This window comes from Oryctolagus cuniculus, chromosome 3 (assembly GCF_964237555.1).
Source record: "Oryctolagus cuniculus chromosome 3, mOryCun1.1, whole genome shotgun sequence".
NCBI classification, from domain to species: domain Eukaryota; kingdom Metazoa; phylum Chordata; class Mammalia; order Lagomorpha; family Leporidae; genus Oryctolagus; species Oryctolagus cuniculus.
Window position 1 is genome coordinate 152,968,273 of NC_091434.1, and position 22,069 is coordinate 152,990,341.

General features: G+C 40.5%; 2 protein-coding genes across 7 annotated transcripts in view; one reads left to right on the plus strand and one right to left on the minus strand.

The window, feature by feature from the left end:
* Positions 1–13,392, minus strand: part of ASZ1 (ankyrin repeat, SAM and basic leucine zipper domain containing 1) — a 77,564-nt gene extending 64,172 nt beyond the window's left edge. The window contains exons 1-4 of the mRNA NM_001171019.1: positions 13,260–13,392; positions 12,754–12,853; positions 8,687–8,809; positions 5,870–5,981 (exon numbers count right to left, since the gene is read on the minus strand). Of these exons, the coding sequence (NP_001164490.1) occupies positions 5,870–5,981; positions 8,687–8,809; positions 12,754–12,853; positions 13,260–13,364 (440 nt within the window). The 5' untranslated portion in view covers positions 13,365–13,392. The remainder of the gene's footprint in view (positions 1–5,869; positions 5,982–8,686; positions 8,810–12,753; positions 12,854–13,259) is intronic.
* A 101-nt stretch (positions 13,393–13,493) lies between these two features.
* The window catches only part of CFTR (CF transmembrane conductance regulator), a 260,245-nt gene continuing 251,669 nt past the window's right edge, over positions 13,494–22,069 (plus strand). For 2 of the 6 annotated variants that reach the window (XM_051847974.2, XM_051847979.2), the window contains exons 1-4: positions 13,500–13,622; positions 19,976–20,079; positions 21,252–21,349; positions 21,819–21,920. The gene's annotated coding sequence lies outside the window, so the exon portion shown is untranslated. Of the gene's footprint in view, positions 13,623–19,975; positions 20,080–21,251; positions 21,350–21,818; positions 21,921–22,069 lie in introns of all 6 variants that reach the window. The other 4 variants (XM_051847975.2, XM_051847980.2, XM_051847977.2 and 1 more) reach the window with 2 other exon arrangements.

Consider the following 22,069-nt stretch of genomic DNA (forward strand, 5'->3'; position numbering starts at 1 on the left):
ACGGAACCAAAATCTAGGTGGCAGAAAGCCAGAAGTAACTTGGCCTTCACAGTTGCTCTTGTGATGAGGCTATCTGTCAGCAGAAGAACTCAATGGGAAAATAAGCTGTGATTCTGTGGGCTTTAACCATAAAGAGGAACAGAATTCAAAACCTTGGGCCTAGACAAGGTAGAGAGCTTCATAAACTATCTGAAGATAACTTAAGTCAGGACTCAAAGGGCTACTCATCTACACCTTCAGAGTAAGGACAAACCAGAATTAAACCAGCTATTCCTATGTAAATCCCCTAAATGGTCTAGGGAACTTCAGCCTCCAATTTAAGTTTACATGAGTCCTGGACAAATAGTGAACCAGGAACCTTTTAAAAATATACAAAATCCTCTCCAGTGGATAATCCTAGGCCTCATATTACTTTTTCAAGTAAGTTTTTAAAACTTAATGACTAGCATCTAGTCATGAATGACAGGCATGAGACACACAGCTAACAGAAACAAACCCACAAAAGTTTGAGACAGTGGAACTATTCCATCTAGATGATAAATTGACCAGATTAAAGAAGTTTTAATTTAGAGCTTGAAAATATGAACATGAAGCTATTAAAAAAAAGGACACTGAAGCTTTTTTTAAAAAAAAGAATCAGCCGGCGCTGCGGCTCACTAGGCTAATCCTCCGCCTTGCGGCGCCGGCACACTGGGTTCTAATCCCAGTCGGGGCGCCAGATTCTGTCCCGGTTGCCCCTCTTCCAGGCCAGCTCTCTGCTGTGGCCAGGGAGTGCAGTGGAGGATGGCCCAAGTCCTTGGGCCCTGCACACCATGGGAGACCAGGAGAAGCACCTGGCTCCTGCCATCGGATCAGCGTGGTGCGCCGGCCGCGGCGGCCATTGGAGGGTGAACCAACGGCAAAGGAAGACCTTTCTCTCTGTCTCTCTCTCTCACTGTCCACTCTGCCTGTCAAAAAAAAAAAAAAAAAAAAAATCAAACAGATGTGTAGAAATAGAAAAAAAGCAGGGCCTGCGCTGTGACTCACTAGGCTAATCCGCCTACAGCACCGGCATCCCATATGGGTACCGGATTCTGTCCCGGTTGCTCCTCTTCCAGTCCAGCTCTCTGCTGTGGCCCGGGAAGGCAGTGGAGGACGGCCCAAGTGCTTGGGCCCTGCATCTGCATGGGAGACCACGAGGAAGCACCTGGCTCCTGGCTTCGGATTGGCGCAGCACCGGCCATAGTGGCCATTTTGGGGGTGAACAAATGAAGGAAGACCTTTCTCTCTGTCTCTCTCCCTCTCTCTCACTGTCTGTGACTCTACCTGTCAAATTAAAAAGAAAAAAAAAAATAGAAAAAAAAGCAACAGAAATCATCAACTCCACAGATTTAACAAGATTAGAAGGTGAATTGAGACTCAATGACCTAGAAAGCAGATCAGAAAGCTATTAGCCTGAACATGGCACAGTGAAGTAAAAAGGAAAACAAAAGATGCTGAGGCTGTAGCTAAAGGGCCTAACGTTTGTCCAGAGACCCAAAAGAAGAGTAGAGAACAGGACAGAGGTGATATCTGAAGAGATAATAGATGAGCCGGCTCCGCAGCTCACTAGGCTAATCCTCCGCCTTGCAGTGCTGGCACACTGGGTTCTAGTCCCGGTCGGGGCGCCGGATTCTGTCCCAGTTGCCCCTATTGCAGGGCAGCTCTCTGCTGTGGCCAGGGAGTGCAGTGGAGGATGGCCCAAGTACCTGGGCCCTGCACCCCATGGGAGACCAGGAGAAGTACCTGGCTCCTGCCATCGGATCGGTGGCCATTGGAGGATGAACCAACGGTAAAGGAAGACCTTTCTCTCTGCTTTCTCTCTGTCTCTCTCTCACTGTCCACTCTGCCTGTCAAAAAAAAAAAAAAAAAAAAAAAAAAAAGAGATAATAGATGAGACTTTTCCAGAATGAAGGCATCAATCCAGAATTTAGAACACGCTTATCATGACATCATGATGACAGATGGAGACACTTCAATGATACGTTAATGTTTTTTCATTAGCCATTTTCAAGAACAAATAAAAGAAAAGAAAGAAACTTTTATAAAAAACTGAAACCAAGGAATCCAAATGATATTAAGCAGATTTGAACATTTACTTATATACAAAATTTGGGAACAACATAAACTTTGAAGCAGAAGAAAATTGTTCTTCTAATTGATTTAGCTAATAAACTTGACTATTATTTAATGCTGACTCTCAAGTGATCCTAGTCATTTATTTAATAGGGAAAAAAGCTAACTCCAAAAATGGTTAAGGCTTTGCCTCCATGCACTGAACTAGTGACAGAATACTACTTTCAGAACTCAGAACAAAAAACAAACAAGGAGAGGGAGGATGTGGAGGGGGAAGATGAAGAGGGGAAGAGGGGGAGGGGAAGAGGAGGAGAGGAGGAGGGGAGGAGGAGGAAGAGAGGGAGAAAAGCTAGAATTTACAGATATGTGAAACAACAGAAAACCACCATTGGGATACTCTAGGTCCTCTAATGGTAAGAATATGCTGAATGTAGAACACCTTAATTCCTACCAACTAAGAGATTTCTATCCATTTGTCATCCACCAGCAATGGCATCTGATCCCATGAATCAGTAAGAAAATAATCTATATAATGGCTCCAAGGAGGCAAAATTAAGTAAGTAAACAAAACCAGACCGCCTCTCCATACAAAGAACATGTAACAGTGAACGACAACGGTGCCAGAATAAAAGAAAAGCACTCAGTGACTTAGTGATACAATGATATTCACTGTTTAGAATGCATACCCAAAAAGGCTGCTGAAGCAAAACCACTGCCACCACAACAAACACCAAACCTTACTTCCCAATACGCAATGCAGTAGGTGAACTGAAGGAACAGATGGTGCCACCTGGAATGATGCAGGTGCATGTCTCTGTGTAGGCACCTAGAGACACAGAAATCTGCACTGTTGAAGGCACTTGCGTTGCCTTCGCATAGAACCTTAAAATACTTCAATTCTGCTTATTGAAGTCTTCTAACAACTTTATGGCCTTTTTATATGCTATTTTGTTTTTCTTTCAACTTCCAGGTCAATTTTATGCCTCACTCGGTCAGCTATTTTTGTCAACCTATAAAGACTTCATTATACCTTTTAAAACTACTACAATTCAAACAGCAGAATACTACTCAGCAATAAAAAGTAACAAACTATTGATACATCAGGGATGAATCTTAAAATTACTTATCATCATTGAGAGAAATCAGATACATATAAAAAATACCATGCAATTCTATATACTTGACATTCTAGAAAAGGATACTTTTTATGCTGGAATTGAGACTTCAAAACTTGGAGGCTGACCTCCAAGACTTGGCTATTTAACTTCATGCAGTAAGACAAGTGAGCTCACTTCAGTTTTAGAAAAAAAATTATATCTCAATTTCCTTTGTAACTACCAAGTATGCAATCACCCTATTTTCATTAAAACTAATCATTTACAAGTTGATGGCTAACTATTCCTCTGTGCTTTTTCTTGAAGGTGATTTTTCTCAGTAAGAGAACTGCTCAAAAAAAAGCTACATCAACAGCTTGAAAGTAATATAAGATCTGTTTTTCTCTTTACCATCTTAACAATGGCTCCCTGATGCATTGCCAGTAGCTTTTTGCCACTTTTTACAAGAAAGTAAAATTCCCCGTCTTCTAATAGTGTTGGTTTTTGTCACTAAATTATCCATAAAATTCCTTCAAAATCTCATTATATTCCCCTTGTGTCCTGACATTTTCTTTTACATTGACAGAATGCTATCCCATTATATCTACTAATGCTATCCTTCCTATAAAAATACAGCCTAAAAAGAAACATTTGCCAAATCTTATTTTCTTTTCATAGCTATCCAGACAATCATTTTATTGCTTTATGCTTTAAGCATTAAAATAAACCAGCTGAATAGTTTTTCAGGGTATTTCTCACATCTATTAATTAAATGAGAATGCTGTCTTTCCTTTAACTGTGTTGTAAAGTTTTCTACTTATTGTAACTGAGCACATACTAATATAAATTTTATGCTATTTCAAACCCATCACTTTCTTAGAGCTTTCAGTTTTAAAATTGCTTTGTATTGTAGCTGCCTTATAATTTTTCAGGAGCTAGCCTTTTGTCATTTTCCATTCAAATAAAATCCATTTTCCCAGATATAACCTATGTATCTAAAAAGATACCTTCTAGTTCTTGAGCTATCAGAAACATCTAAAACCTAAGATACTGGCTTGCTTTACTTCTTCAGTATGCTTACAAGATAAGTGATTGAGAAAGACTTGATTGAAGTAAAGACTTCACTACTTGTTATACCTTGTAAAAGTAGTCTTTTTTTAAAAAAAAGACTAAAAACACTATGCAAAATATGATTTTCCATTAAACCCAGATAGGCAAGTCTTGTATGAAACCACTTCTTTTTTTTTTTTTTTGACAGGCAGAGTGGACAGTGAGAGAGAGAGACAGAGAGAAAGGTCTTCCTTTGCCGTTGGTTCACCCTCCAATGGCTGCCGCGGCCAGCGCACTGCGGCCGGCACACCGCGCTGATCCGATGGCAGGAGCCAGGAGCCAGGTGCTTTTCCTGGTATCCCATGCGGGTGCAGGGCCCAAGCACCTGGGCCATCCTCCACTGCACTCCCTGGCCACAGCAGAGGGCTGGCCTGGAAGAGGGGCAACCGGGACAGAATCCGGCGCCCCGACCGGGACTAGAACCCGGTGTGCCGGCGCCACTAGGCGGAGGATTAGCCTAGTGAGCCGCGGCGCCGGCCTGAAACCACTTCTAAGGGTACAAATCAAAATTACAGTACCCATGTAATAAGTTTACTTCAGCTTAAGCTGTCCTGAAGCACACATCCCAATTCCTAGCAACAATCAGATCAAAAATTATAGTTGACTAGGGATTACACCATAAATGACAGAATAAAAGTTCTTGTGAAATGATGTGCTAAAAATTTTTACACAGTTTTTACAATTTCTTTTTTATTTGTTTAAATATCAATTATCCACTCTAGAAGCCTTGCCCTTTCACACTAGGTCGGGGTTTATATACCACAGCACTACTGATATTTTTGGACTGGTAATTCTTTGAGGGGTGTCCTATCCATTGTGGGGTGTTTAGCATCATCACTGGTCTCTATCCTTTAAATGCTAGCGGCATCTATCAGGTGTGACAACAAAGAGTGTCTCCAGACATTGCCAAATGTCCCTCGGGAGGCAAAACAGACCTTTTCTGAAAAGCAAATCAGCTAGATGAAAATCATTTTTCACCCCAGCAAAGATCTGGGAAATATCTAAGGCTGTACAATACCATCCAAGGCTGCTGGCCAGGTATCATAGAAACTAAATGAAAAAAAGAAATCCTCGAGTCAAGTAATTATCAGGCACTCGATCATTATTATCTGAACTAACGGATTATGAAAAATTTCTAAGCACTTACCAACTAAACACATTTACACACAATTATTAATATGCCAATGTATTTCTATTTTCCTAAGTTAGTTGGTAATTGCTTAGAAACACTAAGTTCAGAGGCTTTACTACTACAAATCAGTCACCATACTCTTTTGAGTGTATGGTTCACAGGAAATGAGGGCTAATTGGCCTCCTTTGCCTTTCATTCCAGATTTTTATGACATTCCTACAAAAATTAATAATTGAAAGTCTATCTTCATGATATCCCCTTCCTTTGATAATACTATAGAATTGGAAATATGACATCATAACCTATTTTCATACATTAACTATTTGGCCAAGTAAACACTGTTAATAATTTTTTGAAACTCATGCTATCAGATGTTTAACAGGATGATAATCAAAGTAAAGTATCTTCAACATTTTTTAACAGAAAATAAAGCTCTTACCTACAAGCAACATTTGGGTCAGCATTTCTTGAAAGTAATAGCTCTACACACTTCAAGATCTGCTCCTCTGAGCCACGAGCAGAACATGCAGTTATCAAAATAGTTTGTTTATCTACAACAAATAGAGAGTTGAGTAAAAACCTCCACACATCTTTACCATTAAAAACATTCTAAATATTTTTGCACTCTAAAATTCATCCAGAATCTCTCACTTTTAGCAGTTTTATCTTCCTTCATCAAAACATGAGGTCAGGAACAGATTCTAATATCCAAAGTATACGTACAGTACATTTCTTAACTTCCTTCTTCTATTCTCATTTCTTTAAGAGAACAGAAAGCAGTACTAAGCCTCAATTTGAACAATTTTTTGTTGATTAAAATTTGTCTTACTGAACTCATGATTAGAAAATGATGATTTATATTCTGATTTCACTTATTTATTTCTCAATGATTTAACAACTGAGATCTGGCTTCTGAACTACCTTATTGAGACAGCCCTAACTTTCACCATCAGTTGTTTCTTTTCAGTCCATTTGATTTGGTCTTTCTTGAACTCATCCTGATCCCCAAACTCTTATTCTCTTGGCTTCTATGGCACAAGTGGAGATCAAAGTAGATTAAAAACAAATAAAAAATGCTTCTCAATTGAGAACTAGGAAATGCAAAACAGATTACAGCTGTGACTGACAGAATAATAGATTATACTTCCAGTTGTACAGCTGATAAAAGTAGACTCCAATAATGTCTTAATATCTCATTACTCACAATGTATAGAAATGAAGATAGTACCTACTCTCTTTAACTGATGGGGCTACTATAAGACAGATAAAAAAATTTAAATGGGGGCTGGCACTGTGGCGTAGAAGGTTAAGCCTCAACCTGATGTGCCAGCATTCCATATGGGCACTGGTTCAAGTCCAGGCTGCTCCACTTCCAATCTGGCTCCCTGCTAATGGCCTGGAATAGCAGTGGAAGATGGCCCAAGTGCTTCGGCCCCTAAAACCACGTGGGAGAACCAGGTGAAGCTTCTGGTTCCTGGCTTCAGCCTGGCCCAGCACCGGCTGTTGTAGACATCTGGTGAGTGAAAAGGCAGATGGAAGGTATCTTTTTTCAAGATATCTCTCTCTTTACCTTTGCCTTTCAAATAAATAAATTAAAAAAAAAACCAAAACAACAACATAAGAATTTAAATGCACATTCTGTGATAAAAACATGAAGTGTTTATAATTGGATGTATCCACCTAATTGCAAGGAGGGGGAACTGGTAAAGAAATTATCAATTTTTAGCAGGATTTTTATATTCAAAAATATCATTCCTAAGTATAGCTTTCATTGAGTGCTAGTTTTAAATGACATAATAAAATGAAAAACCTAAAACAAAAAAAGAAAAACCTAGCACAGCAGAGTAAACACAAAACTGCTATGACGGAAATTTTTTTTTTACTTTTTTTTTGTTTGTTTTTGACAGGCAGAGTGGACAGTGAGAGAGAGTGAGAGTGAGAGTAAGAAAGAGAGAGAGAGAGAGAGAAATGTCTTCCTTTTGCCGTTGGTTCACCCTCCAATGGCCGCCGCAGACAGCGCGCTGTGGCTGGCGCATCGCGCTGATCCGATGGCAGGAGCCAGGTACTTCTCCTGGTCTCCCATGGGGTGCAGGGCCCAAGCACCTGGGCCATCCTCCACTGCACTCCCTGGCCACAGCAGAGAGCTGGCCTGGAAGAGGGGCAACCGGGACAGAATCCGGCACCCCAACCGGGACTAGAACCCGGTATGCCGGCACCGCAAGGTGGAGGATTAGCCTAGTGAGCCATGGTGCCGGCCCTATGACAGAAATTTACATAAAATATATTAATTAGGGGGCCAGCGCTGTGGTGCAATGGGTTAAAGCCCTGGCCCGAAGTGCCGGCATCCCATATGGGTGCTGGTTCTAGACCCGGCTGCTCCTCTTCCCATCCAGCTCTCTGCTATGGCCTGGGAAAGCAGTAGAAGATGGACCAATTCCTTGGGCCCCTACCCCTACGTGGGAGACCCAGGGGAAGCTCCTGGCTCCTGGCTTTGGATCGGCTCTTTTGAGGCCATCTAGGGAGTGAATCAGCGGATGGAAGACCTCTGTCTCTGTCTCTTTCTCTACCTCTCTCTGTAATGCTTTCTTTCAATTAAATAAAATAAATATTAAAATATATATATATTAATGAGAAAACAGAATAGAAGTAGTTTACAAATATCTAATTTAGATGTAATTAATGTGAAAATCCTAAAATAAACCCAATAGCTGAATGACAAAGTGAATTTAATTGCCTATTAAAATATTTTAAAAATAATTAGTAACTCAACACAATAATCAAGTTGGATTTGCACATATAATTTTGTTCTTCAAAAGCATTCAAAGAACTACTGAGTAGAAATACTTTAATAAAAAAGACAAACATATGGATTTAATAAACTATTTCTGAAACAACTTTCAGTGACTTAATTCAGAGTTGAGTTTAAGATTCCACAGGCTAACTTTCAAAATTTTCCACAAAATCAGCTTTTTCTGTTCTTCTCAATGCATTTTTCCTTTAGAAATAACCCACCAGCACAGAAGTTAAAGGTATATAACACAGCCAGTTATAAAGATAGTGTACTGGAAATACCTTTTTGGAAAGAGGATTTTTCAAAGTATGCATGGTTTTCAAATTTGATTTTATATATTATATATTTATCTTATACAGCTAATAGAAAGATCTTTTTTCAAATGGCTTTAATTTTTTTTTTCACTGCTTGGGGATTAAAGAATCACAGTAGAGGTAATCAGTTAAGCTGTCTCAAACATCTTACCCTTATCAAAGCTTGCATTAGCACCTCTATCCAAAAGAACCCGCACCAGCTCCACATTAGCAACACTAGCAGCATACATAAGGGGAGTCCATCCATATCGAAAACTGGAATCCACACTAATACCTGTTAATATAAAAATAACCTTTTAAAAACTCCACCACAACTACCACCAAGAAAACCCTCAAACATGTAAGTTTAAAATATATTTGCACTGTGATATCACCATGTACTTTATTCTAGAAGGGAATTTCTTGTTAATATGGATGCAGCAAATAGAAAATAGGTTGGACTTAAAAGTTCCTATCTTCATTATCACAACACCATATTCAAGAGATCTCACCTAGCCAATGTTTCATCATATAATAAATACAACCTCTATTATAATAGATTTTTACATGTTACCCTTTTCTTTTTAGGGGAATTAGGAAAGGTTTCAGAGAGGCAAAATATATTTTAAATTTAAATATTATTCCTAGGCAATATTAAAGATCTCTATGGTTGCAAAAATATAGGTTGAGTATCCTTTGCCTGAAAGCTTACAACCAGAAGTGTTTCAGATATCAGACGTTCTTAGATTTTTGGAATATTTGCATATACATAATGAGATATCTTGGGGACAAGACCCAAATGTAAGCATAAAATTCATTCATGTTTCCTATATACCTTACACACAAAGGCTGAAAACAATTTCACACAGTATTTTTAGCACAGGTGCATTTTGACATGAAGTAAGGTGTGGAAATTTCTACTTGTAGCATCATGTTGGTATTCAAAAAGTTTTGAATTTTGTAGCTTTTCAGATTCTGGAATTTTGGTTAGGAATGTTCAACCTGTATCACATATATCTATCCCTAAGCTGCTCTTAACATCTTACCACACAAAAAATACTCATGGATGACTGACAAAACATGAAGCTCAAAAGACAGGTTAGGATTAGATTATGAAAGCTTTGTTAAGAAATGTATACTTTATTTCTCAAGGATTGACATCTAACTGTGTTGTGTTTTTAATGCAAATATAATGATGTCAGTCCTTTTTTTTTTAATTTATTTGACAGGTAGAATTATAGACAGTGAGAGAGAGAGAGAGACAGAGAGAAAGGTCTTCCTTCTGTTGGATCACCCCCCAGATGGCTGCTATGGCCGGCGCTGGGCCGATCTGGTCTCCCATGTGGGTGCAGGAGCCCAAGCACATGGGCCATCCTCCACTGCCCTCCCTGGTCACAGCAGAGAGCTGGACTGAAAGAGGAGCAACTGGGACTAGAACCCGGCGCCCATATGGGATGCCGGCGCCGCAGGCGGAGGATTAACCAAGTAAGCCACGGCACCACTGATGTCAGTCCTTGAGAAATAAAGTATATATTTCTTAACAAAGCTTTCATAATCTAATCCTAACCTGTCTTTTGAGCTAATCATCACCTTTAATACTTAAAAGTAAATTATTAAGCATCTGTTAGGTTCCAGGCATAGTGTAAAAGAAGGTAAGTTTCAAAAGGATTGACATGGGGTGTGTGTGTGTGTGTGTGTGTGTGTGTGTATATATATATAAATATAAAAACACATCAGAACCATTCAAAATAACACTGTTATTTAAGGATGTATACATATATAGTAAAAGTGTAAAGATACTGATAAGAATGATAAACACCAACTAATCTAGAGATTAGTTGTAGAGTAGAAATCTCCAGGAGAGAAAGATGTCTCCATACTTTTAGAATGCATGAAATATTTCATAATTTATTTATTTTTTAAAAAAATTATTATTTATTTATTTGAAAGGCAGAGTTATAGAGAGAGAGAGGCAGAGAGACAGAGAGAGAGAGAGAGAGAAATATAGTCTTCCATCTGTTGGTTCACTCCCTAGATGGCTGCAACAACCAAAGCTGCGCCAATCCAAAGCCAGCAGCCAGGAGCTTCCTCTGGGTCTCCCGCAAGGGTGCAGGGGCCCAAGGAATTGGTCCACCTTCTAGTGCTTTCCCAGGCCATAGCAGAGAGCTGGATGGGAAGTGGAGCAGCCAGGACTAGAACCAGTGCCCATTTGGGATGCTGGCACTGCAGAAGGCAACTTTACCCGCTATGCCACAGCACCGGCCCCAAAATATTTCATAATTTAAAGAGAATCGAAAGTGTTAATACATGGCAGAATGACAAAGGTTGGAGACATCCACCTTCAAACTGTCAAAACTGGCTGACTCAGAGGTGGGTATTTGGTGCAGCATGTAAGGTGCTACTTAGGGCATCTGCATCCCACACTGGAATGACTGGGTATTAAGTCCCCCTCCACTCCCAATTTCCGCTTCCTGCTAATGCACAGCCTGGGAGGTAGCAGTGATGGCTCAAGTGGTTGGGTACTTGACACCCATGTGGGGGACCCAGATTGAATTCCCAGTTTCTCACTTTTTCCTGGCCCAGCCATGACAGCTGGGGGCATTTGGGGAGTGAATCAGTCTACCTTTTTTAAAAGGGCTTTTGAAAAATGTGGCTGACACAAAAATGCTTTCATTTTTAATGAAAGTTTTCAATTTGTGCAGAAATATGTCTCAAAAATAAGCATGACTCTGAAAGGCAAATTGAAAATATTTTTAAAGAGTTAAATAACAATGTCTAGAACAGGAGGAGTTAATTATGAAAGCTGAGACATCAGTGTAATAGAGGTAGCAGAAGTGAGAATGGACATAAATATAAGGTATTTTCTACTTACATCCATGTATTTATTATATTTACAAAATAACTTTTAAATTTCTATAATTAAAAACAAGTTTCAATACTAAATACTTACTAAACAGACACCTCTGTTAAAGAGAGTGAAAAAAAAACCACTTGTGCCTATAAATCAAGTGCTAATCCTTCATGGGCCTCCATCACCTTCACTGTACTTACTCCCACTAACACAAGGTAAATTCTCTTTTCTAAAGCAAATTTCTGTCTACTCCTTCCCCATCTAAAACTATGTATACTATATATAAATTTATATTAAATATTTAAGCTTCTTTTCACTATTTAAATTTTATTCAATTCCATTAATTACAAACTCAAGCCACATTGTCTGTTCACAAAGCTAGACAGATCCTTATCATTTTGCTTAATATTTACATAGTATTTTTATTAGGGGACTTTAAAAAGTTCCTGGAAAATGGAATGAAAAAATGAGTTTACTTTGGTGCAAAAGTTTTTGGAAATTCAGTTTCTTCATGTTACACGTCTCATGCATTATCAGAAGTTTTCATCACAACAAACTCATACTTTTCATTTCATTTTCTATTCATTTTGTGAAGCACTCTTCTATGTTGCAAGTCTTTAATTGTGTAGTAGGCAATAAAACTAGGACAAATATCCACATGGATTCCTAGGTAAGGCCTCAATCCTCCAAAACAAAAACAAAACGAAACAACAGCAGAGGAAAAAATATAACTAATATGTACGTAATAAGAAACAATTCTTGATAAACATATTATATGAAAGCCAAGTAAATGCTGAAGAAACAACAACTGATAGGGCTGGAAAGAATTTTTCAGGGGGCCACCACTGTGGCACAGCGGGTTAACGCCCTGGCCTGAAGCACTGGCATCCCATATGGCCACTGGTTCTAGTCCTGGCTGCTCCGCTTCTGATCCAGCTCTCTGCTATGACCTGGGATAGCAGTAGAAGATGGCCCAAGTCCTTGGGCCCCTGCACCCGTGTGTGAGACCTGGAAGAAGCTCCTGGCTCCTGGCTTTGGATCTGTGCAGCTCCAGCTGTTGCGGCCATCTGGGGAGTGAACCAGCGGATGGAAGACCTCTCTCTCTCGCTCTCTGTCTCTGCCTCTCTCTGTAACTCTGCCTTTCAAATAAATAAAATGAATCTTTAAAAAAAAAGAATTTGTCAGAACAGAACTCTTGACTGACATGAAAGAACTGATTTGGAAGTTAAAGGGTGGGTAGAGGAAGAAAACAAGGATGACTGAACCCAGAGTCAACCAATAGCTAGGCTAACTGCTAAACAAACATCTATTGAACAGTTATGAATTGTTCACAATGAATGGTGAATGTAGACAACTGTGTTCAGCTACAACATCCCCTCATCTCTCACCAGAATCTAGGAGCTCCTTCACCAGAGAAGTATCTCCTGTGGTCAATGCTTTCTTAAATGTTTCATTCTTCTCTTCTATGGGTAATGGTCCTTTTAATTTCTAAAAAAAAAAAAAAAAAGGAAAACAAGATAAGAAGAAAGTTTTTTTTTTTAAAGTCTTGTATATATATATATTTTTCATTACCACTGCAAGAAACAATAATGTGTGGTTAAGTCCGTAGGTTTCCATTGTTCTGATTTTTGCCAACCAAGTTTGTAAAGAAATCCCATCTGAAATTTTATTTAAGGGGAATGGGTGGTGACTGGTCCAAATTTAAGTAAAGAGCTACACTGACGACCTAGAGAAGCGCATCTGTCAGAACCCAGTTGGTGACCAATACGTAAAATTCATGGATTTACGTGCAAATATCTTCATTTACACAAGCGAAGAGGAGGTTTATATGGGCTTCCCCATATAAAGCAAAGGAGGCCAATACCGGGTGCGGTCACGAGGCCTCCGCCATTACCTGAGGCGGTCGGTCGAGATACCCGATCTCCCAGCCATCATCCTCGCTGTCGCTACTCTCTCCTCCACCAGCCACTGCCAGCCCACGGAGCGACCCCGTCGCCATTCCCGCCAGCTAGCTCCCCACTCACGCCGGGCCCGCGGCCTAGGCGCCTGCGCACTGGGGCCGCGCGCGGGAAGAGTTGCGTGGGTACGAGCGACGCGTGAACTTCCGGGCTTTGGGCTCTCCTGCGCAGGCGTGTGACTGCGCCCAGCTCTGCTCTCCTGTTAGGAGTCCCTGCTTGAGAATTTGGCGTGGCTGAGGGTCAGGCGGTCGACGAAGTTCTCGCAAGAAAGCCCTGCCAAATACTTCCAGTCCCTTTAGGTGACTTTCCTTTCATTGTTTTAAAAACTATTACATTGATGAAATTCTTGCTTGGTAGGTAACGCTCCAATTGTGGCAGGAACAGGATGGGAATAAGGCTAAAACAAGGGTTTTGGAGCCTTTTTTCGTGTTTCTCATCTGCCAAACCCACTGTCCAAGGCTTGTTTTCGGGGAACTGGACTCTTGTTAGCCAGAATACTGTCATAAGAAACACCCCTGGGGTAGCGCTGTGCCATAGCAAGTTAGGCCTGTGACCAGGCATCCCATATGGGAGCTGGTTTGTATCCCGCCTGCTCCACTTCCCATCCTGCTCCCTGGATGGGAACGTGGCAGAGTGTAGCTCAAGGGCTTGGGCACCTGCATGGACGTGGGAGGCCTGGAGGAAAGAAACACCTTCCAAACATTGAAGAAGCCAAAGACAAATGGGAGCTGACTAACTGTTGAGAACCTCCTGGAAAGGATTCTCACTTTAAATCTCCCGTGATCTCATCAAAGAACTTTCCCGTTGTGATATGTATTACCCTAGAGGGAGAAGTCAGCCGTGAAAGGAGGGGTGGAGGAACAGTCTATTCAAAGAGCTGGGAAGAATGAAATGGTGACTTAAATGTCCAGAAAGCAAGTAATACAAACAACTGTAGGTGGAAAAGGTTCATCTCAAACTCACGTTTCTGCCCATAGCTTCTAGATGGAATGTTGGTAACATGTTTGTCTTTGCCACCACAGAAAATTAGATACCTCAAGGAATAAGGTACCCTTAAATACCTCAAGGTGATTTAAAAGGAAAGGGGTTGTGCGCTGTTTGAAAGATTTTTAAATAATTTCTTTCTTAAAGATTCCCTGATACAAGATTTTGAAATTATCCCCTTTAAGGCTCACAAAGGTAAACATTTTTCAATAGGTTAGGGACCACATCTGTCTTTCTAATTGCATTCATTCTGTCATTGAGTACAAGCAGGTACAACAACTAGGTCTAAGGAGATAGCACTAAAGAACAACCAAACTGCTTCATGGAGCCCACATTTTAATGAGAAGAGATAGAAAATATGCAAGTAAACAAAAAAGACTTTTGTAGATTTTAAGTGTCTCAAAGAAAATAAACAAATGTGCCCAGTTTCTGGAATCAAATCACTTATGTGTTTCCAAAAGCAGAATCATTTAATAGCTGTAGCTGTGTGTTGATGGGCAGTCTTATTTAGCTTCTCTGTACCAGTTTTCTCATCTATAAAATAGAGATAATCATAGTATCTACCAAAAAATGTAAATTAAATAATGGGCTTGGAATAGGACTTGTCTCAATATAGAAGATAAATAGATATTAGCTTGTATTATTTTAGATGACGTGGTTAGATATGGGTGCAGTACTGAATAACAAGGAGCCAGGCATAAAATGCCAGAGTGTAGAGCTTTCTTGGCAATTGGAGAACAGTGGTGCAAAGGCCCTAAGGCAAGAAAGAACAGGAAAGAGGCCTAGGAGCACAGTAGGACAAAGTTTAGGGAGGTATTCACTCACTTTCAGTGTTCTGCAAAAGCAGTAAGAACCCCGTTCGTTTTGTACCCAAGGCATCTCACTTAACTCCTATTGGGGGCCGGCACTGTGGTGCAGCGGGTTAAAACCCCAGCCTGAAGTGCCGGCATCCTATATGGGTGCCGGTTCTAGTCCCGGCTGCTCCTCTTCCAATCTAGCTCTCTGCTGTGGCCTGGGAAAGCAGTGGAAGATGGCCCAAGTCCTTGCACCCCTACACCCACATGGGAGACCTAAAAGAAGCTCCTGGCTCCTGGCTTCAGATCGGCGCCACTCTGTCCATTGCAGCCATCTAGGGAGTGAACCAGTGGATGGAAGACCTCTTTCTCTGTCTCTGCCTCTCTCTGTAACTCTGTCTTTCAGATAAATAAAATAAAATCTTAAAAAAAAAAAAAAAAGCTCCTATTCTTTGTTGCCCTGCTTGAACCAGAAAAGTGTGAGGCTGGAGCCTCACAGCAGAGGTGTATATAATGAGGCTCTCATGGACCTCAAGTAAGGAGTTTGCTCTAACAGCAACTGATCATTGAAATATTTTAAAGCTGAAGAAAGACAAGTTCTAAGGTATATATTTAAGGACATTCTAGCTTTTGCAGAAATTTTATTTTGAGCAACTAGCTAAGTAGTTGTAACATTGACTGAGTAGGATATATTTGAAGATTTAATTAGGATCTCATAATTAACATATTCAAGACCAGACAGCCAAGTCTAGCTGACAAGTAGGTAGTCATACTTTCAAAATGGAGCTCAAGAAAGCCTGATCATAGAGACATAAATTTGGGAGTTTATATTCCTGAAGAACAGTGTTTTTTTCTACTTATTGCTTTTGAATTCTTTATTTCATGGAGGATTAAGCTTGTGACAATAAGGTAATTTGAAAGTATGTCACCACAAAAATTAAAAGAAAAATAAGGAATGGAGGAGGGAGGGTAGGAAGTATCATTATGTTCTTAAAATTGTATATAGGAAGTATGTGAAATCTGTTCCCTTTATATAAATAAATAAAAATTTTAAAAATTTGGAACTCCTCCACATATAACTTACTTTGAGATTTACCCAGCAAGACATTTTTTTTTAAAAAATCAGATTTTTTTAAGCTTCATGTATTTACTTATTGAAAGGCAAAATGACAGAGAGGGAGGGGGAGACAGAGCTGTTCCATCCACTGGTGTAAATGCTAATTTTATCTCAGAAGACGGAACTAGAATAAAACAATTCTGAAAAGAGTAAAGTAGAGAGAATTGTTCTACTTGATTTCAAGACTCATCTATAACCTTGATTTTGGGAGTTTTTGGTGTAGGCCAAAGGTAAAAAGTAGACTAGAAATAACAGCACACAAGAACAGAATGACCAATTGACTTTTGAAAAATGTTTAAGAACAATGGAGGAAGGATAATCTTTTCAACAATGGTGCTAAGACAATTGAATATCCATAGATTAAAAAAATGAATCTTGGGACTGACATTGTGGCACAGCTGGTTAAGCCACTGCTTGGGACACCAACATCGCATGTGAGTGCCTATTCATGTTCTGGCTCCTCCACTTCTGATCCAGCTCCCTGCTAATGTACCTGGGAAAGCAGTAGAAGATGGCCTTAGTGCTTGCACCTTTGTATCCACACGGGATACTCGGATTAAGCTTGTCTCCTGGCTTTGTCCTGGCCCAGGCCATACTATTATGGCCAGTTGGGTAGTGAACAAGTGGATGGAAGAACTCTGTTTCTGTCTCTCCCTCTCTCTCTCTGTAACTCTATTGTTCAAATAAATAAGTCCTTTTTTTAAAAAAAAAAAAAAAAGGATCTCAGCATAACCTTCATGCCTTTTACAAAATTAACTCAAAATCATTCATATAAATCATGAATATTCATAGCATTAGTCATATTAAGCAGAAGTGGAAATAACTCAAATGTCCATCAATTGATGTAGGTCAACAAAATTGATGTATGCATACTTCCTGTATTAGTTTCCTAGGGCTACCCAAGAAAATTGTCATTATCTGAGTGGCTTATAGCCACAAACATTTTTCCCTCACAATTTTGGAGGCTAAGACTAAATCAAGGTGTCAGCAGATACAAGAGAAAGAAGGGGGGGGGGGGCGGCGCTGTGGCTCACTTGGTTAATCCTCTGCCCGTGGCACTGGCATACCATATGGGCACTGGGTTCTAGTCCCGGTTGCTCCTCTTCCAGTCCAGCTCTCTGCTGTGGCCCAGGTGGGCAGTGGAGGATGGTCCAAGTGCTTGGGCCCCTGCACCCGCTCAGGAGACCTGGAAGAAGCTCCTGGCTCCTGACTTCAGATCGGCGCAGCGCTGGCCATAGAGGCTATTTGGGGAGTGAACAAGAAGTGGACCAGCTAAGACTTGAACAGACACTCATGGGATGCTGGTATCCCAAGTGGCAGCTTAACCCACTCTGCCACAATACCAGTCCAGTCCAGCTGCCTCTGTCCTTACATTGGCATTTTCTTCTGTGTGTCTGTCTCTGTGTATAAATTTCCCTTTTATAATACCAGTTATATTGGATTTAGGGCCCATTCTAATCCCATTTTAGTCTGAATTTGACTATATCTGCAAAGGTCTTATTTCCATATAAGGTTATATTCAAAAATTTTGGGTGGACATATACATATATGTGTATATATATGAAATTTGGCATAATATTTTTAAGAATCGTGGTAGCATGTATCCATACTTCATTTCTTTTTATACTGAATAATACATGATAATGATTTCAGGATTAGAATATTACTGTAATTATAAACTAGATAAATGGTAGAAAAAGTGGAGAGCAGGAACATATTAAAAATTTGTTGTGAATTGGTCACTAGGTTTTGGTAATTAGAAATGAAGGATGAGGAGGGAGAGAGGAATCAAAGCAGGTATGACAAGAACAGGAGGAGGATTAGAGTTTGAGGTAGCAGATGAGTTTTGTTCTGCACAGAGACAATCTGAAAACCTGAGGAACATCCATGTCCAGATCTTCAGAGAGGCCAGCAGTATTGTTTCAGCTCTTAGAAGTCATCTTTCTTTTTAAAAATATTTATTTATTTCAAAGAGTTAGAGAGAGAGAAAGGAGAGACAGATCTTCCATCTGCTGGTTCACTTCCCAGGTGGCTGCAATGATCTGAAGCCAGGAGCCAGGAGCTTCATTTGGGTCTCTCACATGGGTTCAGGGGCCCAAGTACTTTCACTGCTTCCTCAGGTGCATTAGCAGGGAGCTGGATTGAAAGTGGAGCAGTCGAGACTTGAACCAGTTGAAAGGAAAGGTCACCACCAAATACACCAAACACCAGAGTAAGGGAAAAGGTTTATTGTTGGGTGTGAAGAACCTGACAGGCTGCCTCCCCATGCACAGAGAGAACAACCTGTACTGGGAGAACAGGTCTTAACGTAGCTTTGCAGAGGTAGGGAAGCAGGAGCGGCAAATCCTATTAGGGTGGGGGTGGAGCTGGCACTTGTGATTGGGCCATTTGGTCACCTGACTTCTAGTAAGCCAGGCTGGGCTTAGGAAGATGGCACCATTTTACTAACACCACTGCCCACATGGAATGCTGATGCCACCGGCAGCCTCTTAACCTGCTACACGACAGAGCTGGCTGCTAGAAGTCATCTTTCTAAGAGGTAAAAATAGACAGATGCAAATGATATTACCAAGGGAGAAGGGAGAGGATCTCAGAGGGCCAGGAATAAATCTTTGGCCATGAATTGTTCCTTTAGGAAGCCATCAAAGAAGTGGGAATGATAAAGGGGCCTAAGAATGATCAAGGAAGCAAGAGGGAGCAGATATTTGGCCCAGCTGTTGATGTCTATATCTATTATCAGAGTGCCTGGTTTCAAGTCCCAACAATTCCCAAATCCAGCTTTCTACTAATGTAGACCCCAGGAGGCACCAGGTGATGGCTAAAGTAGTCGGAACCTTGCCACCCATCTAGGAGACCCAGAGTGAGTTCCTGGGCTCTCAGCGTTGCCTGTCTCAGCTCCAACCATTTCTGGTATTTGAAGAGTAAACCAGCTAATTAGGGAGATCTCTGTCTGACTCAGACTCAAAAAAAGAAAAAGAAAAAAGATGAAGAAGCAGGAGACTTGGAATAGATCAATCCTTCAAGAATCTTGTTCTGGGGGGTGGGTCTTGTGGCACAGCAGGTAAAGCTGATACTTGGTATGCCTGCATTCCATATCAGAGTGCCCAGAATTGAGTCCCACCTCCACTTCCAACCCAGCTGCCTGCTGCTGTGCACCCTGGTATACAGCAGATGGTGGCTTAAGAGCTGGGGTTCTTGCCACCCCTGTGGGAAACCTTGATGGAGTTCCTATCTCCTGGCTTCTGCCTGGCCCAGCCTTGGCTGCTATAGGCATTTAGGGAGTGAACTAGCACTTGGAAGATAACTCTCTCTCTGCCTTCCAAATAAAAATAAATAATTAGTAAATTTTAAAAAGCATACTATGAATTATAATCCAAGGTTATAATAATAGCAATAATAATGATAATAAATTCATTTTATAGCACTTTCTATAGACCAGTTCTTACAACTGACTTGAACCCCAGGAACTTGTTCTATCCATGATGAGATAGGACATAGATGAACAGAGAAGGCAGTTTTTAACAAAATAATTTTATTGAAAAGAGTAGAGAGAGATTGAAAGAAAAAGGGAAAGTGCCCGGAAAAGAGCAGGGAGGGGCTCATTCAGATGGAAAAAGCCATTGACAGGTAGAGATCTAGATGTTTTATGCCCACTGGAAAGTTTGTACAAGGTCCTTTAAGAAAAGTATTTCTTGTGTGTTTACCTCCTCCTGCTTTCTTATCTCCCATTTCTCCCATTTTGTTGTGACTTTTATAGGACAGAGAGAAAGTTCTATCTTGGGGCCTCTCAGTGGGGAGCCGTTTGTCTTCACCAAACTCCTAAGACGGGTCACAAACAACTCTAGTCACCCGGCCTTCTGGGTAAGCTTGGCACCAGAGCCTGCTTTTCTCCCAACTAATCAATAAAATTCTTTATGTCTTTTTTTATTATAATATTTGTTTTCTAGCTCAGGCCAGTTTCCCAGCTAGGCTAAGAAAACGTTCCACATTACAGCAGAGGCCTCTTTGTTCTCTCTACCTTTTTTACCATGCATGTTCTGACTGACTTCTTTTGCAGTCACTGTTCTAAGGGCTTTATCTATATTAAGTCACTTATTGCTCACACAATCCTGTTGAAGTAAATGTTATCTCAAGTTTACAGAGGGGAAATGGAGGCACAGAGAGGTAAAGTCACCTGCCCAAGGTGACCTACCTGGAAGAGCAGTGCAGTGCATGCTTTTAGTCATTACAGTGTAACACTTCTGCAGCACTTCCATGTTCCCTGATAATTCTCTCAGTGCTTTGCAACCACTAATCATATAATTCTTGCTACAGCTTTGTGTGGTAACTGCTATTATTAACATCTCTGTTTTATAGATGAGGGAATTGAGGTGCAGAAAGGTTATATAAGCTATCCAGGATAATACAAGTAGTATAGTCCAAATTCACACCAGCCTCTCTGGCTGCAGGGTGATGCATAGGTTTGACTCAGAAAGGGTGATGTGGGGGCCAGCTCTATGGCGCAGCAGGTTAACACCCTGGCCTGAAGCGCCGGCATCCCATATGGGCGCCGGTTCGAGACCCGGCTATTCCACTTCCTGTCCAGCTCTCTGCTGTGGCCTGGGAAAGCAGTAGGAGATGGCCCAAGTCCTTGGGCCCCTGCACTCACATGGGAGACCTGGATGAAGCTCCTGGCTCCTGGCTTCGGATCGGCACAGCTCCAGCCATTGCGGCCAATTGGGGAGTGAACCATTGGATGGAAGATCTCTCTCTCTCTCTGCCTTTCCTCTCTCTGTATAACTCTGACTTTCAAGTAAAATAAATAAATCTTTAAAAAAAAATAAAGGGTGATGTGCACACAGCACTGTCTCCCCTGTGTGCTGCTGCTTTGCATCCTGTTTTACTCCCACACTGCAGAGGGAAGCACTCCTTTCCAAAGATTTCATCTGACTAGGAAACCAGACTCAGAATAAACTTATGATTCATCTTCAGGTAAGTCACAAGCTTTATTCCTGGCCAGATAAGAAATCAGTAATTTGGTTTTGTCTGAAAAGATTTAGGAATTCCCCTGGAGTGACTTCCTGTCGTGGGTCGGAAAACCACTTACTTGTGGCTACAGTGTTCTGCTTGCTTCACTGATGATAGAAAACCGGTAAGAAAAAGAGGACAAGAAATCAGCTGGACACCAGAAATAAATATTACTCAAATTTAGTTCCTCCCTGGCTTTGTTTTTTATTAACTTGCAAACTTTGTCTCAGATGTTAGTGATGATTAGCGAATACATTCACTTTACCATGACAAATGATGACGCTGTGTTTTGTGGAATGCTTGCTTTAAAGTGAATGTTATCATGTTCTTATAATTTCTGCCTATCTCTTATAAGGATAGACATATCATTAGTTTCAAAAATATGAAAAAAATCTGTTAGGATCCTGAGTTCTTAATCCTATGTGAGATCCAGCTAGGATAATTTTTTTTTGAGGCATAAAATTGATAAAAAATATTTTTTAATTTTTTTTCAATTGCTAGAATTTATATGTGCAAAACAGTCAAGGGGAGAGATAGGCAATAGCATTAGTTGATTCCACAAATATTTCTTGTGTTACATCTCTGTTTTATAGGCATCAGAAATGAAATTGCGAGGAAGAGACAAGATATTTCACCTCAGAATGATTATCATCTAGCAAGACAAACACATTAATGAATATATGATTAAATACCAGGTAATGATACCTTTATAAAAATTTTAGTTAAGGTATACAAGTTTTATGTATTTCATATATACATATTTAGGAACATAGCAATACTTCCCTCCCTACTCTTCCTCCTGTCCATGCTACAACCCTTTTCCTCCCTCTCCTAGTCTCACTGT